General features: G+C 48.4%; 1 protein-coding gene across 1 annotated transcript; it reads right to left on the bottom strand.

Moving 5' to 3' along the window:
- Positions 1–5,236: 5,236 nt before the first annotated feature.
- LOC146340735 (neuropeptide FF receptor 1-like) lies at positions 5,237–14,154 on the bottom strand. Its single transcript, XM_084807258.1, has 3 exons — positions 13,842–14,154; positions 11,082–11,181; positions 5,237–6,122 (listed from the first exon to the last, which is right to left on the bottom strand). Exons 1-3 carry the CDS (start codon positions 14,152–14,154, stop codon positions 5,237–5,239), a joined length of 1,299 nt encoding a protein of 432 aa, XP_084663384.1.
- Between the last annotated feature and the right edge of the window lie 4,222 nt (positions 14,155–18,376).

Genomic DNA, 18,376 nt, shown 5'->3' with positions numbered 1-18,376 from the left:
AGAGCAGCCGGCCAGGGCCGTCCACAGCCGGATTTCCGGCCATGGACTGGCTGGTGCGGATGCAAATGGTGGCCGCCGTAGCAGCCGCCATTTGCATCCAGCCAGGCAGCCATGATAGGCTACGCAAGTCTACATAGCCTATCACGGCTGGGCAAAAAAACAAACAAAAAAAACCCGGTGTACGCAAATGGTGGCGGCTACGGCGGCCGCCATTTGCATTCCCTATTTTTCGCCGTTTTAGGCTACGTAAATATTTACGTAGGCAAATACGGCAAAAAACCGAGAACTGCAAATAGCGTAGTGGGTGCGCCGTAAAAGCCTATGTAAATATTTACGCAGGATAAAACAACGGGGGGGAAAAGAACACAAATAGCACCCACTACGCTATTTGCGGTTCCCTTTTTTTCGCCGTAATTGCCTATGTAAATATTTATGTAGGCTACAACAGCAAAAGATAGCGAACGCAAATGGCAGCCGCCGTAGCCGCCACCATTTGCGTACGCTGGTTTTTTTGGGGGGTTAACTGTGATAGGCTACGTAAATTCTTACGTAGCCTATCACAGCTCAAAGGATGGCGATGGCAGCCGCAGCAGCCCGGCCGCAGCCGGCCAGGAGACCAGCTGCCGCCACCGCTGAATCCGCCGATGTCAGGGTGGACACTGAGCCCATAGAATCCCAGAGTAGTTCTGATTCTGAGGAAGAGCAGACGCTCCTGGGAGAGGAACGCGCTCATCCTTCCCAGGGCCAACAGGTGACAGAGATTCCTCTCACCGGCATTCCTAGCATAGATAGCAGTCCTGGGAGTGAGAGAGCATGGGAAGCAGACTTGCTGGATGCGCGACGCCGACGCAGGGAGCGGCGCCAAATGGAGGGCGTGGAAAGGAGGCATAGTGCCCGGTTGGCACGCAAACAACGGTTGCGCCCAGAGGATCCAAGGGAAAGGGGGAGGGACTCTCCCTAGCCCATAAGTTCAGGGTCTGCCAGTGATTCTCCTTCAAACGGGGACCAACTGTTCCCACTTAAGGCATAGGTACTCTGCTGCTCATATCTAGTTGCTCACAGTAGAGTTGCTAAGTTGTAAAAGAGGAATAAAGCTTTGAAAAGAATCCCTTTGTCTGTGTCTGGACTTGGCTATGGGATTAGACTGAGAGAGGCCTCCAAGGAGCCCTTGACAACTGCATCCGCCCCAGGTAAGTTCCATCCTGGGAGATTCCACAGGGGGGGTGGGGGGGCAGGAGGCCATTCTGCCACAGATTCGGGGGGGGGGCGGATTCTAAAGAATCCGGCCTCACTGGAATCCATGATGGAATTCTCTGCCATCCCTACTGGAGTTTCGGCTGCGGCCGCAAATGGTGGCCGTCGTAGCAGCCGCCATTTGCGTCCTTGCAAGCAGCCGTGATAGGCTATGTAAGTATTTACGTAGCCTATCGTGGCAAAGAGCAGGGGCGCAAATGGCATAGCGGCTGCCATTTGCTTCCCTGCTCTTTGCCGTGATAGGCTACATAAATATTCACGTAGCCTATCACAGCTGCAAGAATGCAAATGGTGGCCGCAGCAGCCCAGCTGCAGCTGGCCGGGAGACAAGCCGGAGCCGCCACCGCATCTGCCCCAGGTAAGTTCTGTCCTGGGGGGATTCCGCGGGGGGGGGGGGCAGGAGGCCATTCTGCCATGGATTCCAGGGGGGCGGATTCTAAAGAATTCTTTAGGGATTCTTTTCAAAGCTTTCTAAAGAATCTGGCCTCACTAGAATCCATGGCGGAATTCTCTGACATCCCGACTCTAAACTGAGGCTTGCTAAGCTAATGCAAGGATGTAAACAAGAGAGTGGTCCATTAAGCAGGCAAACAGGCAAGCGGTCAGTTACAGGGGGTCAGGCTAATGCAGGAGAGGTCAAAAGAGCAGGCAAGGGCCAAAACACAGTGATGCAGTCAAATGCATTACGTAGTCCAGAAGCAGAGACAAGAGGGTGTCCAAGAGTCAGCATCATGGAGCATCAACCACAGGGCAAGGCCTGGGAAGCAAGGTACACAGCACTAGAGCTGCTGGAATGGTGTCATTTCCACCACTGGCTAGGCAGACACTGAAGGCTTTTAACAGCAGAGCCTGCTGAGCCCCACCCAGGGCTCAGCTACAGTACGTTAGAGCTCTCTGGTCAGAGCCCTCCTCATGCAGAGCCCCCTTCCTCCCGAGTAGACCTCTGCTGCAGCCTGGCACTTCATGGAAGTTCCCTGGGCTGGGCCTGCCTTCTCTGGTACTGTCAGTCCCTGGGACTTGCGGGGGGGGGGGGCTCAGACCCTTCCCCTGAGGTGGATTCCCCCTGTTCCCGAGAGGCTCAGCAGGCTCCTCCAAGGACTCAGGCACTCGCTTGTTATGGTGCAGGCCCTGGCAGGAACTGGCATCATCCTCTGTTGGGGCCTCTAACTCTTCCTCAGAGGCGGAGGGGTCCAACGGGGCATGACGCCAGCAGCATTTCCAGGCCCAGTCTCTCACACAGGTGTCAGGTTTCTTTTCCCTGTCAGGGTCTTTTGTTTCTTCTGCCATGACCCCCACCCTGAACAGGATGTCAGACCCTGACTCTGGTCCAGAGGAGGAAAGGCCAGCCAGGTCAATTGGACCAGCAGTGCTTGAGGGAGAGATACCAAGCATCACACCTGAGACTTTCATTCAAGGACCCCCAAACCTATCTACCCCAAAGCCTGTCTGTCAGCATCAGCAATGGACCTGGACAATCTAAGAGAGAGCGGGGGGCGTATACTCGGCCTCTGGTGCAGTGGAGGCTGGTGGCACCGATATCAGTGGGGTGGTGAATCTGCTCCGGGTTTCAGTCAGGACTCTAAAGGGGCTCTCCAGGGGGCTTCTGGCAGAAACCCAGAGCGGATTCACTGCCCCACTGACATCCGTGCCACCAGCTTCCACTGATACAATTCCCCCACACTGCCACACAAACATTCCTCCCATCATTTGGGGAATAAATTAAAGCCGTGGCCTTCAACTCTCTCTGCCAGCATGGCTCAAGGGCCGTTTGCTCCTACATCATTCTGCCCAGGCACTGCAGTCCTCTTCAGAAGCCTTTCTTGAGTCCCCCCACTTTCTCAGGTGAGGTGTACAGTGACCCAAGAGACGCCCTTTTCCTTCATGGCACCCTGTCTTTGGAATGTCTTCCCCAGGCAGGCTTGCCTGGCCCCAATTTTGATGTCTTTTTGGCACCAGGAGGAGGACTTTTTAAATATTAACCCAGACCTTTGAGCTGTCTGCAGCCTGGTAGATGTTTCTGTCTTGCTGGCTCAGGTTTTATGTGGTTGTCAACATCAGGTTGTGGTAGTTGTGCTGTTTTAATTTGTTGTTTATACTTATTTTTAATTTGTTAGCCACTTTGCTTTTAGGGTGGGGAACTACAAACAAATTCAAATAAATACATACACACATAAAGGTCATCTACTGAGAACATGGCTACATTGAGATTTAAACCAGGATCTTTCAGGCTCCTGTGCATCATACAGTAAATTACATACAAGTTGTTGTTTCCTGCTCATTTGGGCAATCATTAATTAGTCTCTTGTGAACTTCTGCCCACTCTGGGAGGTTTTCCCTAGTAGTATTTTGGCACTTTATTGCCCACATATCTCTGAACTCATCTTTGCAGTCAACCTTCTTCTATGATGCTGCAGACACCCAACACATAAGCAACACAAAAGTTGAAGTGAGGAGGTCAAAGTCTACATAATGCCGCATGCAGATCAATATAGGAACATGAGAAAAGCCCTGCTAGAGCAGATGCGGTGGACAACCAAGCAGGACATGAACACATCAGCGCTCTTCCATTTGTTTCCCCCAGCAATCGGTATGGAGCAGTGGAGGCTGATGGCTCTGATATTGGTGGGGCTGCAAATCCATTCTGGGTTGCAATCAGAACTGTAAAGGAGCTATCCAAAGTGCTGAACCCTATCCCCAAAACAGGTTCAGGACTTTAGATAGCTCCTTTAGAGTTCGGACTGAAACCTGGAGCTGATTCACTGCCCCACTGACATCAGAGCCACCAGCCTCCAGTGGGAACAAGGAGGAATTATGCAGAACAATGAAGCCCCCCCCCCAGCTATTAGAGACCTTTGGGGGTGTATGAAACCCCACTTACCTCGCTCCACTGGGTTCCGTGGGGGGCAGGGGAGGCGATCTGGTCCTCCATCCGCTGCCGGGCTGCTGCAGACGCAAATGGCGTCCTGAGTAGGGGACACCATTTGCGTCCCTACGCTAGGCCGTGATAGGCTACGTATATATTTACGTAGCCTATCACGGCTAAAGCGAGGACGCAAATGGCATCCCCTAAGCCATTTGCATCCCCGCTGTAGCCATGATAGGCTACGTAAATATATACGTAGCCTATCACGGCCTAGCATAGGGATGCAAATTTTGCGGCCATTTGCAGCCACAGCAGCCCAGCAGCGGACGCACCGGACAGCCAACACAAGATAGGTCCGTTCCGGGGGGATTTCGGGGGTGGTGGTGGTGGTGGGGTAGTCTGTTCCACCATGGACTCCGGATGGATTTCTCTGCCATCCCTAGGGACCTTATTAAAAGTGCAATGCTATACACATATGCATTCAGAAGTAAGCCCCACTATCAATAGGGCTTATTTGCAGAGTTTTCCTTAGGATTGTAACCTCAACCACCACACCAGCTTCTGAGATTTAAGCGGGCATATGCTCAGACGCACGGCCCATTGCATCCTTGCAGCCATAAGGGCGAGGTTGTATTTTGTTTGTTTGTTTTTAAATTAAAGCAAGTTTCTCAAGAATCTGGTTGCTGCTCTCCAAGCCCCATGATGTGGCTTTTCTGTGATTTGTGGAAATCCCAGCATACACACATAGCCCTGCTTGTAATTTACTGGAGAACTGGAGTCATGCAGATGGGACTCTTATTAAGTCACCAGGGAATCCAGAGGTGGATCCAGGCCTCCAGGAAGAAAACTGATATCCTTTTTAACTGGAGATGCCAGGGATCAAACCTGGGACCTTTTGCATGCAAATCATGTGCTCTACCATTAAGCTATGGTCCCTGTCTGTCCCTTCCTATTCACACAATAGTGATGAGTTCATATCTTTCATTTTACACGATACAACAAAGATTGGTTTTGATTCTGAAAAAGAGAGAGGTGGTAGCATTGCATGGAAAATGGTATTTCACCAACACATCCCTCCCGCCCACACACACACACACACACACACACACTTTAGCCATTTTATGTTTCTGTCTTCTCCCAAGCCTGGCTAACTCCATGATAAGTCATGATCTTATCAATGTCCTCTAAGCCAAGGCCGGGACACTTGAGTTGGGTGCTTCTCGAGAACAGCGGGGCAGTGTTCTGTGTGTGCTGTGAGGACGTCGAATTAGAAGAGGTTGCCTGTGCAAAGACTTTATTGCACATCCCAAAGCTGATGGCACCCTGCGACTGCTCAGAATAAGTCTCCTGGTGTTTCAACTCCTGGGAACAAAGCTGGAATTTAAAAGCTGCCTGGAAGCCCCTCCTGAAGTTCTCATTGTAGTAGCCATAGATGACTGGGTTGATGCTGCTGTTGGAGAAAGCCAGCCAATGGGCAAAAGGGAAGAAATAGCCAGTCAGCAAGTCCAGATGTTCATCAGCCAAATTGGTATAATCCACCAGCAGCATCAGAGTCCACAAGGGCAACCAGGAGATCATGAAGAGGAGAGTGACCAAGATGAGCATCTTGATAACCTTGATTCTCTTTTTCGAGGTGCAGTTGGCTCTGACAGCACCAGGTGGGTTTTCAGGGGCAGGCATTGTGGAACTGCAGAGTTTCACGCAGACCCTTCCGTACATGAAGACAATGAGTGATAAGGGCACCAGGTAAATGTGGATGAAAAGGATGGTGGTGTAGAGCTTCCTCATGCTGTTGTCTGACCAGGCTTCGTAGCACGTATAGAGTGGGTAAGTGGTGCTCTTGCTGTCACTGAGCACCATGTAGTGGCCTTCCATGCGGCCCACTGTAAGCATGATGGCAGAAGGGCACATGATAGCTATGGCTAGGAGCCACACCACGATAATGATCATTGTGGCCTTTGGAAGGCTGAGCCTCTCTCGGAAAGGCAGGACGATGCAGTGAAACCTGGGGGAGCGGGAGGGAACAGAAAGGATTAGCAAAAGCAAACACCCTACAGTGTTTGGGCATCTTGTAGCCCTCTAGATTTTGGCTGACAACTAACATCAGCCCTAGGCAGCCTAGTCAATGGTGAGGGATGATAAAAGTTGTAGGCCAAAACATCTGGAGGGCCACAACACACACACACCCAGCCTATAGCCTATATCAGGTTTGGGCAGAAAGTAGTTCTCCAGGTGTTTTGGACTTCAGCTCCCAGAATTCCTAACCATTAGCCATGCTGGCAAAGGCTTCTGGGAGATGAAGTCACCTGGAGATCTACCTTCTGCCCTATAGCAGCCTTCCAAAATGTGATTCCCTCCACATGTCTCAGACTACAACTTCCATACTGGCTGGGGACAATGGGAGTTGTAGACCAATACATCTAGAAGGACACAGGCTAGGGAAGGTTGGCCTACATGATCTCCTTGCATATATGTGGTGGAGAGTGTGTGAAAGAGTTGTGCAAATTACTCTTGGTCTCTTTGAGGAAACGTGGGGTGTAAATGTTTTAAATAACTAAAACAATTAAATAATTAAAACAATCAAATTGCACTGCCACAAGGAATGCCTGCCTCACACATCAATGTGAAGCTCATATGGCAGGAAGAGCCTTTTGGTTACGATGGCAGATTCTTCTGGTGAAGATGGCAGCCGAGTCAGTTGTGCTCTGGCTTGGTCCTGCCTGCATCCTCTGCCTCATTATCCTGGTAACTGCCTAATTTTCTAACTCACTCGTGAGAAATTATTTTCTCCTGCTTTGCCAATGACATGTTGTTGTTCTGTTTTCTTTGTTTTCCCCGATAGTGACAAGGAAACTACAAAGGGGAAATTAGTGCCAAGTCCCCTGCCCCCTTCTACCGTGGGGGCAGCAAAGGTTCTTCCTGAAGAAGATCTCAAAAGGAGTTATTGTGACATTAGAGTTACAGCCAGAGACTTAATTAAAGATGACTAAAGCCTCTGCCCCGTTCATGGATCACTGCCTTGCTGTGGCGAAGGGGCTTGCGTAGCTCAGTGAAGCCATAAGCTAAGCCGTGCAGGGCCACCCAAGACGGACAGGTCATAGCAGAGAGTTCTGACAAAATGTGGTCCGCTGGAGAAGGAAATGGCAACCCACTCCAGTATTCCTGCCAAGAAAACCCCATGGAACATATCACAAGGCTAAAAGAGATGACGCCAGAAGATGAGCCCCTCAGGTCGGAAGGTGTCCAATATACTACTGGGGAAGAGCAGAGGGAATTTCCAAGTAGCGCCAGAAAGAGTGAAGCGGCTGGGCCAAAGCCAAAAGGACACTCAGCTGTGGATGTGTCTGGTGGTGAAAAGAAAGTCCGATGCTGTAAAGAATAATATTGTTTAGGAACCTGGAATGTAAGATCAATGAATCAAGGCAAGCTGGAGGTAGTCAAACATGAGATGGCAAGACTGAACATCGACATCTTGGGAATCAGTGAATTAAAATGGACAAGCATGGGCGAATTTAATTCAGGTGATCATTATATCTACTACTGTGGGCAAGAATCCCTGAGAAGAAATGGAGTAGCACTCATAGTCAACAAAAGGGTGGGAAAAGCAGTACTGGGGTACAATCTCAAAAACAATAGAATGATCTCAGGACGAATCCAAGGCAAACCATTCAACATCACAGTAATTCAAGTCTGTGCCCCAACCACTGAGGCCGAAGAAGCTGAGGTTGATCGGTTCTACGAAGACCTACAACACCTTCTAGAATGAACACCAAAAAAAGATTTCCTCTTCATCATAGGGGATTGGAATGATAAAGTAGGAAGTCAAGAAATCACCAGGATAACAGGCAAGCATGGCCTTGGTGTACAAAATGAAGCAGGACAAAGGCTAATCGAGTTTTGCCAAGAGAACACGCTGATCATAGCAAACACTCTTTTCCAACAGCACAAGAGGCGACTCTACACATGGACATCACCAGATGGTCAATATCGAAATCAGATTGATTATGTCCTTTGCAGCCAAAGATGGAGAAGCTCTATACAGTCAGTAAAAAAAAGACCTGGAGCTAACTGTGGCTCAGATCATGAGCTTCTTGTCGCAAAATTTTGGCTTAAATTGAAGAACGTAGGGAAAACCATTGAACCATTCGGGTATGCCCTAAATCATATCCCTGATGAATATACAGTGGAGGTGATGAATAGATTTCAGGGATTAGACCTGATAGACAGAGTGCCTGAGGAACTATGGATGGAGGTCCGTAACATTGTTCAGGAGGCAGCAACTCAATCCATCCCAAAGAAAAAGAAATACAAGAAAGCAAAGTCCTCAGTAGCTGAGGAAAGAAGGGAAGCGAAAAGCAAGGGAGAAAGGGGAAGATATATCCAACTGAATGCAGATTTCCAGAGAATAGCAAGGAGAGACAAGAAGGCCTTCTTAAATGAACAATACAAAGAAATCGAGGAAAACAATAGAATGGGAAAGACTAGAGATCTCTTCAAGAAAATCGGAGATCTCAAGGGAATGTTTTGTGCAATGATGGCATGATAAAGACAAAGAAGGCAGGGACCTAACAGAAGTGGATGAGATTAAGAAGAGGTGGAAAGAATACACAGAAGAATTATACAGGAAAGATCTTAATGTCCCTGATAGCCATGATAGTGCAGTCAGTGAACTTGAGCCGGATATCCTAGAGAGTGAAGTCAAATGGGCTTTAGGAAGCATTACTAACGACAAAGGTAGCGGAGATGACAGTATTCCAGCTGAGCTATTTAAAATACTAAAAGATGATGTTGTTAAAGTGCTGCACTCAATATGCCAACAAATTTGGAACACTCAACAGTGGCCACAAGACTGGAAAAGGTCAGATCTAAAGAGCCTCTTGTTGAGGGTGAAAGTGGAGAGTGCAAAAGCTGGTATGAAATTCAACATGAAAAAAAACGAAGATCATGGCATCTGGCCCCATCACTTCCTGGCATATGGAAGGGGAAGAAATGGAAGCAGTGTCAGATTTTATTTTCTTGAGCTCCAAGATCACTGCAGACGGTGACTGTAGCCATGAAATTAAAAGATGCTTGCTCCTTGGGAGGAAAGCTATGGCAAACCTAGACAGCATAGTAAGAAGCAGAGACATCAACTTGCCGACAAAGGTCCATCTAATCAAAGCTATGGTTTTCCCAGTAGTAACGTATGGCTGTGAGAGCTGGACTGTAAGGAAGGCTGAGCGCCGAAGAATCGATGCTTTCGAACTGTGGTGCTGGAGAAGACTCTTACGAGTGCCCTGGACTGCAAGGAGGTCAAATCAGTCCATCCTAAAGGAAATCAACCCTGAGTGCTCCTTGGAAGGACAAATACTGAAGCTGAAGCTCAAATATTTTGGCCACCTAATGCAAAGAGACACTGGAAAAGACCCTGATGCTGGGAAATATGGAAGGCAAAAGGAGAAGGGGACGGCAGAGGATGAGATGGCTAGATAGCATCTCCAATGCAATGAACATGAATTTGAGCACACCCAGGGAGACAGCGGAGGACAGGAAGGCCTGGCATGCTATGGTCCATGGGGTCACGAAGAGTCGGACATGACTGAACGACTGAACAACAAAGCCTCTGCAGTAATGTTACAGGAATTTACTGATGGAATAACAGGGAGGCTGGATCTTTGGAAGCTAGAGTTTCACAGCCTGAAGATAAATCTGGCACTTATAAAACTGCACTGTGTGCTTTGCAGAAATCTGATCTTATTTTGAAGTCTAAGGTAAATAAGCTGGAAAGTCAATTTTACTGTTGTAATTTACGAATTATTGGGCTAGGTGAAGCACTGAGCCAGGTCTACCAACTGCTTTTATGGAGTCTTTCTTGCATGAGTTACTGAATCTGCCCAAGAACTATCCATTAGATATCAAGCCAGCACATCCAATCCCCGTCCCCCTCTCCTCCGCTGAAGACAGGCCTCGTCCATTCATCATGAAGTTTTCAAGATTTCCTAACAAGGAGTTTATTTTACAAGCTGTGAGATACACGGGAGAAAAGCTGATATGGGGGGACTGATAAGAGGCAGAAAGTGATATTCCCAGATTATACAAAAGAGATACCAGAAAACAGCGTTGCTTCCCCCCAATCTCGAGCACTGACCCATGTTAGTTAACTGTTTTATTTGTTGTCCCGCTGTCTCCTGGTTTAAGAGTGGAACCTGGTCTGAAAATGTTCAACACACCAGCAACACCAGAAGATTATCTCCGTGGCCTGCGTCCACCTGCTAGGGCGGAAGCTGCCCAAGGCTTTAAAACGTCAAGGTCTTTTTTCTGCCTGTGTTTGTCAACATGGAATCCCCACCCCTCTCTTTCTACTACCGAGCTTGAGTCTGAGACATTTACATTTCAGAACTGGAATGGCATGTATGTGTGTGTATGCATATGTAGGCATGCATATATTTACAGATTGGGCTGTAGGGATATAATACCGTGGTTTGCTTGATCTACAGCTGTTGGTAGGGGGACCGGCGCAGGGGCAATTTGGGCAGGATATGCTGCTATCTGGCCTGGAGACACAGGGGTTTCGTCCTGGTCCCACTATGGACCCAGAAGACATCCTTTGTGTTGTGTGTCAAGGGTAGGCATGGTTGGGCACCTGTTGAGGGCCCAAACCCCAGCAGGGGCCCACTGACAAGAGCCCCCTGGACCTGCCCCTCCTCTTCACCACTGCAATCTGCTTGTTCGCTTGCCTCTCACCCTGGCCCAGACAACGGTGGTGGTGAGAAAGAGGAGTATCAGATGCCATGGCCTACTTGCTCACTGACTCTCTGCCTGTCAAGCAAGCAAGTGGTGTCAACAATGAGAAAGACGATGAGGAGCAAGAGCAGCTGGTGACCATGGCAGCGAGAAGGGAGATGCATTGAGCATCTACCTTGAGGGTGTCTTGCCCAGCCAATGGCCCTCAAAAGCCTGGAGTCGGCACTGAAGACGGGCTTACCTCTCCATAGTGATAGCCACGAGGGTGAAGACAGAAGCAGAGACGGACATCCCTTGGACAAGGCCACTCATGGTACAAATAACCTGGTTGAAGGGCCAGCCTATGGTGGAAAGGCACAGCGAGTGAGCCAATGTACTCTTCGTCATCAATGTTGCATTTTTTAATTTGCAAAGAGCTTGGCCATCCTTGCCACATTCATTATTGCGTGGGCTCAGTCACATTAAGTCATTCGTATGCCCATTTCACAGCTTACAAAGGCAGGTTGTCCAGAGAGACTCTTATGCTCGTCCTGGCACCGATGGCGGAGATCAACAGCTGGCCGTTTCGCATGAAAATGCCCTGTCCAGGAGAAGTTACAGGTTTGTAACGGCCTTTTAAACATCCATCAGTCAACCCTCGGAGGGAGCCCAATGAGGGGAGCAGTTTATTAAATGACGCCTACTCACAAACGCCTCCAATGGAGGTGTTTGTGAGTAGGCGCCATTTAATAAACTGCTCCCCTCATTGGGCTCCCTCCGAGGGTTGACTGATGGATGTTTAAAAGGCCGTTACAAACCTGTAACTTCTCCTGAATGTGGTCCTTGAATCAATAGTACAGGACATGAATTGATCGCTCCTTGGAAGGCCCCCGCTCTTCACTTCAGGCCACTTTGCAGTGGCAGCCGGGTGGCTTTGCCAAACATATTCCAAGTGCCTTTTGGATAAAGCCAAAGCTAGTGCTGAGAACAGGTGTGCCCATGGACTGGGGCCAGACCCAGTGCCTCCTAAAGTTTATTCTTTTCTCAGAGATTGGTGAGTTAGAATTAAACCTGTTGGTGAGTTTTATCACCGGTGGCTTGAATCAGGATAAAGGTTTTTTTTCACACTACATGTGTCAATTGGCTTACCTGGTGCCTGGGTGTTTGTGTTATCAGGAACAGCTGCATTGTGAATAAAGTCTGCTAATGAAATTATTGTCACTTTCTGCATTTAATTTCCTTCTGAGCTCACTGTTTATAATGCTTCACCATTGCCACCACCATATGTAGTGTATATAAGCCAGACACTCTCCACACTACTCCATGCATCTGATGAAGTGGACTATGGCCCATGAAAGCTTATCCCAGAATAAATGTGGTAGTCTTTAACGTGCCACAACACTCTTGGTTGTTTTTGCTGCAAGAGGCTAAGAGCTTTTCTACACGAAGCTCTTAATCGGCTGTTAATCCTCTGTATCTACTTTGGGTTTTGTCACAGAATTGAGATCCGAGAACTGCACGAAGAGCATTTCCCTTCCTGCTTCTCCACCACATAACCTCTACGTGGCACAGTGGTATAGTGGAATAGTGCAAATACACAAGTGGAAATAGCATTTTCTTTCGCTTTTACTATTAAATACTGCCTTTTCCCTACTCTAGAAAAACTTGCCAAAAGTGCTCTTTAGAGACAGAAGTGAAACTGGAGGGTCATGCCATCATCTAAGGAACCTGAAAACAGCCATAAGCGATGACCACACTAAATGCCTCATGCAGAAAAGCCCTTATGCAGCTAGCCCTCTGGGAATGTATGTCTAGGGGATAGGGCTCAGCACCTAGGATATCTCCTTTACAGTGCTGGCTAGTTCTGACTGAAACCCAGAATGGATGCACTGCCCCACTGAAATCAGAGCCATGAGCCTCCATGGGGTTTCATCCTACCCACCACCACCCCAGTGCACCAATTAACCTTGGGCAGGAAGCCTCTGCCTCTTTCAAATGGCCCTTCAACATCTGAGACACACCTTTTTTGCCATGAACATGCAGAACTGCCACAGACTGGGTCAGACCACAGGCCCATCCAGCGCAGTGTGGATTATGCTGTGTGGCAACCAGTGGAGGCTCTTAGCTCCAATTTTGGTGGGGCTGTAAATCCACTCAGGGCTTCAGTCAGAACCAACCAGAACTCCAAAGGAGCTATCCATGGAGCTGAACCCTATCCCCAAAATTGGGGGGGGGGATTAGCTCACTATTGGTCTTTTGCCTGAGAGCCTGCAAAATCCAAGAGCTGGTCTTTGCTTACGCTCATCTGTCTGGCCATATTTGGTCAGAGACTGTCAAGGGCTCCTTAGAGGCCTCTCAGTCTAATCCAGTAGCCAAGTCCAGACACAGACAAAGGGATTCTTTTCAAAGCTTTATTCCTCTTTTGCAACTTAACAACTCTACTGTGAGCAACTAGATATGAGCAGCAGAGTACCTATGCCCTAAGTGGGAACAGTTGGTCCCCGTTTGAAGGAGAATCACTGGCAGGCCCTGAACTTAAAGGCTAGGGAGAGTCCCTCCCCTTTTCCCTTGGATCCTCTGGGCGCAACCGTTGTTTGCACGCCAACCGGGCACTATGCCTCCTTTCTGCGCCCTCCATTTGGCGCCGCTCCCTGCGTCGGCATGGCGCATCCAGCAAGTCTGCTTCCCGCGCTCTGTCACTCCCGGGACTGCTATCTAAGCCAGGAATGCCGGTGGGAGGAATCTCTGCCAGCTGTTGGCCCTGGGAAGGATGAGCGTGCTCCTCTCCCAGGAGTGACCCCTCTTCCTCAGAATCAGAACTACTCTGGGATGCTATGGGCTCAGTGTCCACCCTGACAGAGACCTTTCACCATACCTTTGAAACAACGTCTTGCTTGGGTCTGCTTTTTATGTAGTGTGTGTTTTACAGCCAGAGCAACCTGGGACACATTCACATTTCTAACACCAACGTGGAGCTTTTGAAAGTCCAGCTCTCCTGCTTCTGCCATAGAAAGGCTCTCACCTGTGATCAGGTTGTCCATCAGAGTGGTTGGCACACAGAAGATACCCACCAGCAGGTCACTGATGGCCAGGTTGAGGATGAAGAGGTTGGTGACAGTGTGCATGTGCTGGTTCTTCACCACCAGCGTGCAAACCAGGGAGTTTCCGGCCATGCACGAGAGGAAGACAATTAGGTACGCAATGATGAAGACGGCAGCAACAGCCGAAGTGTGCTGGTAGTATGGGAGGAAGGTGCTGTTGACATCACTTCCTCTTGTCCACATCTCAGTCTCATTGGCCAAAATTTCCTTCTGGACAACTTCCTTCATGTCCATGCCGTCAGCTGCCTCCCCTACAGAGCGACCAAAACAGCGGCGGGTGTGTTTTTGTTTGCTAATTACCACTGAAACTATGTTTTTGCTTGGGAAAACATCTCACGCAATGCCTCAGTTTCAAGACTGCACATCTTAATGTCAACGTGAATATTAGGGGTGTAGCAGATTTTCTGGACTGGATTTCAGCTTGTGGCGACTCTGCCTTAGTGGCCAAATCTGAACTTCTGAACAAGCTTCAGCCACCAAAAGGTGCTTTATAAAACTGACGTCTTCCTCTTTTGTGGTACGGACAAGAGGATTCCCCCCTATTTTCTTCCTTTGCGATTCTTCTGGCTCACCTTGCCCTGTAACCCACTCCTCTTGCATTCTGGGAATTTCTGAGATTAACATTGGTGCTTATACACTTTGCCACAGGCAGCTCTTGGTTCCTTCAGTGGAGGCTGGTGGATCCAATGTCAGTGGGTCGTTGCATCCACTCCAGGTTTCAGTCAAAACTGTAAAGGAGCTGCTCACACCTTGGATAGCTCCTTTAGAGTTCTGACTGGCTCTGACTGAAACCCGGAATGGATTTACCACCCCACTGACATTGTAGCCACCAGCCTTCACTGGGTTCCTTCTGTTACTTGTATCTTCTTTTCCTTTAATGGAGCCTTCCCCAACCTAGCACCCTCTGGAAGGTTTGGATTACAACTCCCATTGGCCATGATGGCTTGGGATGATAGGATTTGTAGTCCAACAAATGGAAAATGCCAGGTTGGAAAAGACTGTTCTAGAGAAGCACCTTATTAGAGGTAAAAAAAAAGAAGCTGAAACAGATGCTGGGGAAAGATATGAAGGTAGGTGGAACAGGCTCAGCAGCTCCCGATAGCTTTGATTAATCTTACTTGAACACAGCCGTATGCAAGGCAAGAAATTTAGCCTTAGCAAGCCAGCCAGATTTATAATCTTTGTAACTGCTTTACAATCTTCATAATCTACAGAGAACCACCAACAGAACTGAGCTCAGAATCTGTGAAGCGTTCATTTCTGTTGACATCTTAAGATCATTCCTCCTCTCTTTTACACTGAAATGCTATAGACCAAAAACAACATTTTCAGGATCATACTGGTTTTAGGAAGGCAGAACTCGATGCAACAAAGAAGATGAGGAAGCAATCCAAAATGACACCCTCATGTTGAGTAGCCCGCATTTTCCTGTAATGTATGGGATATGGTGAATGGAGGATGCTGTGAATTATAGTCCAGAACATCTGGAAGGCACCAGGTTGGGGAAGGATGGCTTGTGAAATGGCCTGTACCCTAAATCCATCCAGCCCAGCGTGGTCAATTCTCACTGGCAGTGGTTCTCCAAGGTTTCAGACAGAGAGCCTTGGATTCATTTTAGCTGGAGATACTGTGTATTGAACCCAGGGCCAAAGTGAGCTTCCCTCCTGATGGGAAGGGGAACAGGATGGACACCTCTCTGCCACTCGCAGTCCTGAGCCTGACTGGGGCCCTCTGTGGCTGCTAGGTGCACTTCTAAAAAAGATACACACAACTTGAAAATGTGTGTTTACTGTCACAGATTGTTTGTCCCTAGTAAGCATTATTAGCAGCCGGTTTCCCCCGCCCCCAAGCATGCCCCTGAAAATGGCCCTATGCCATGAGGCTGCATCTAGGGCTGGGAGAACCAGCCATTTTCAAGCTCTCCTAAATTCTCCATACATTACTTCGAAACTCATTTTGGCTTGCTCCTGTTTTTATTTCCAACCTGTTTTTCAGTTCGTTCAAATGGGAATAGTGCACAGTTCGAACAGGGAAAGTGCACATTTTTGCGCATATTCTTCAAAAATGTGCACTTTCCTCCATTGACTAAAGTGTCAAAATGTGTACTTTTGGAAAGTGAAAATTTAAAAGTGTACTTCTTCTTTTTAAAGAAGAGCTTCTATATTCATTTTTTTTTAAGCCCCTGCTTCCATTTGCGTTTGGGATTGTGAATGGGACACGTTTGCATGATTTGCAAATGGACATTGTCATATATCCCTTGTAGCATTATGCCTCTGGGGAATCCTGGCCCACATTTTCAAAGGGAACGGCAACCAAGCTGCTAAGCACAACCAAAGCACCCCTTGGAGCAGTAGCTTAGCTTTATTCTATTTTTATTAAAATAGAGAGAGATAGAGAGGGAGGGAGGGAGGGAGGGAGGGAGAGAACCTTGGCTACCACATTGAAATGTAAGTCCACACACACAAACTCACTCAAAAGTGCTGTGAATTTCACCTGCCTATCCCCCAAAGGTTGCAGATATTCCCTGCACGCGCACTCGCGCACACACCTTCATGAGGAAAGAATGGTCCTGTGAAAGTGACAGGGAGGAATTATGCCTAGTCCTAGTTGGGATGAACAGGAGGGACTCTGGCGATGATCTCAACTGGCAGGCAGATTCATGCAGGAGGAGGCAGTCCTTCAGATATCCTGATCCCAAACCCCAAAGAGTTTTAATGGTCATCCCCAATGGGATGGAAACAAATGGGAAGCCTGTGTAGCTATTCCTCAGGATGGTGGAGAAATTCGTTCAGTTCTCATTTTAATGCAAACATACCTAATTTTACACTTTTGAACCACCATGCAAACTGAAATACAATTCTCCTTCAAAATATGCACTTGTTTGAATTTGCGATGTAGTTCTCCAATTAAAAAAAAATGCATACATTAGGGGAAATAATGTAGGGATGTCAGAGAATTTCTCCACGAATCTCAGGGAGGCCGAATGCCAGCGCATTCGGCCCCCCCAAATTGGTGGAGAAACGGTCTGCCCCCCGCCCCCCCCGGAATGGGAATTACCTTGTTCGAAATGTCCCTGGCGGCTCCGGACGCAGTTCGGCGGTGGCAGCTGCGGCGGCCGGTCTTCCAACCGGCTGCCGCCGCCGCCATTTCCAAGGAAAACAAACAAACAAACAAACAAACAAACAAACAAACGTGGTAGGCTACGTAAAGATTTACGTAGCCTATCACGGCTAGATTTTAAAAAAACACCGTGATAGGCTACGTAAATGTTTACGTAGCCTATCATGGCTGACTTTGAAAAAAATAAAAGCGCGTACACAAATGGCAGCGCCCATGGGCGCTGCCATTTGCTTTCCTTATTTTGGCACGTGTAGTCTACGTAAACCTTTATGTAGACTACGGCGAAAATAAGGGGAACGCAAATAGCGTTCCCCTTATTTTCGCCATAGTCTACGTAAAGGTTTACATAGACGACACGTGCCAAAATAAGGAATGCAAATGGCGGCACCCATGGGCGCCGCCATTTGCGTACGTGCTTTTTTTTTTTAAAGTCAGCCGTGATAGGTTACGTAAACATTTACGTAGCCTATCACGGCTGACTGCAGGGATGCAAACGGAGCGTCCCAGCAGGAGAGGAGGTTTCGCAGCCAGAGGGATGGGGCGCCTCCCCCCCAGCCAGAATTTCGGCGGGGAGGGACGGGGCACCTCCCCCCCGGTCAGAATTTCGGGGGGAGGGACGGAGCGCCTCCCCCCCACCATGAAGCAAGCTTCGGGATCAGGTAAGGGACTTTTGTCCATCCCTAAAATAATGTTCAAAAATCTATTAGGAAAATGACTTGCCAAAAAATGTGGATATTAGGTAAAAGCGCATGTATTAGGAGCAATGTGCACAAAAATGCTTATGAATTTTCAGGCAAACATTTTCAAAAATAATCTCAACATCCAAGATGAGCTGAATTTAAGATTGGAAAAACAAGAAAGTGGGAGAAACTGAAATTGCCAGGACTGCCCCTCCGTGGCTGTTCCACATGCTCCCTGTGTTGATGCTGTGGATCGCCTGGGCCCTGCATTCTGGACTAATGGTCATCTCCAAGCACCCTTCGAAGCCCTGCATGGCACCCACTGCAGCAATCGAGAGAGAATATAAGTGAGGCAGGTGCCACCCTTGAAGATCTGAAGTCTCCAGGAACAGGAACAGTTAGTTGGCGCACCACCTACAGCTGGAGACAAGGCACTCCCACTAACTTCATCTAGCCCTACTGAAGAGAGCACTGAACCCTGAAGAAAGACCATATGCGAGTCTTACAAACAAGGCATCCCCCACAAGTAAAAACGGGGACAAAGGAGAGATGGGGAATGACCAGTGACATGGACCAGACAAAGAGCATCTGTCCCTGCTAGAGTGGAACATTCAGAGGAGACTTCCCCAACCTGGTATCCTCCAGGTGTGTTGTAC

Source organism: Heloderma suspectum, chromosome 6 (assembly GCF_057233095.1).
Source record: "Heloderma suspectum isolate Gila_16-S chromosome 6, 16-S_ref, whole genome shotgun sequence".
In the NCBI taxonomy this organism is placed as follows: Eukaryota; Metazoa; Chordata; class Lepidosauria; order Squamata; family Helodermatidae; genus Heloderma; species Heloderma suspectum.
This window is presented reverse-complemented; position numbering and strand designations above follow the sequence as displayed.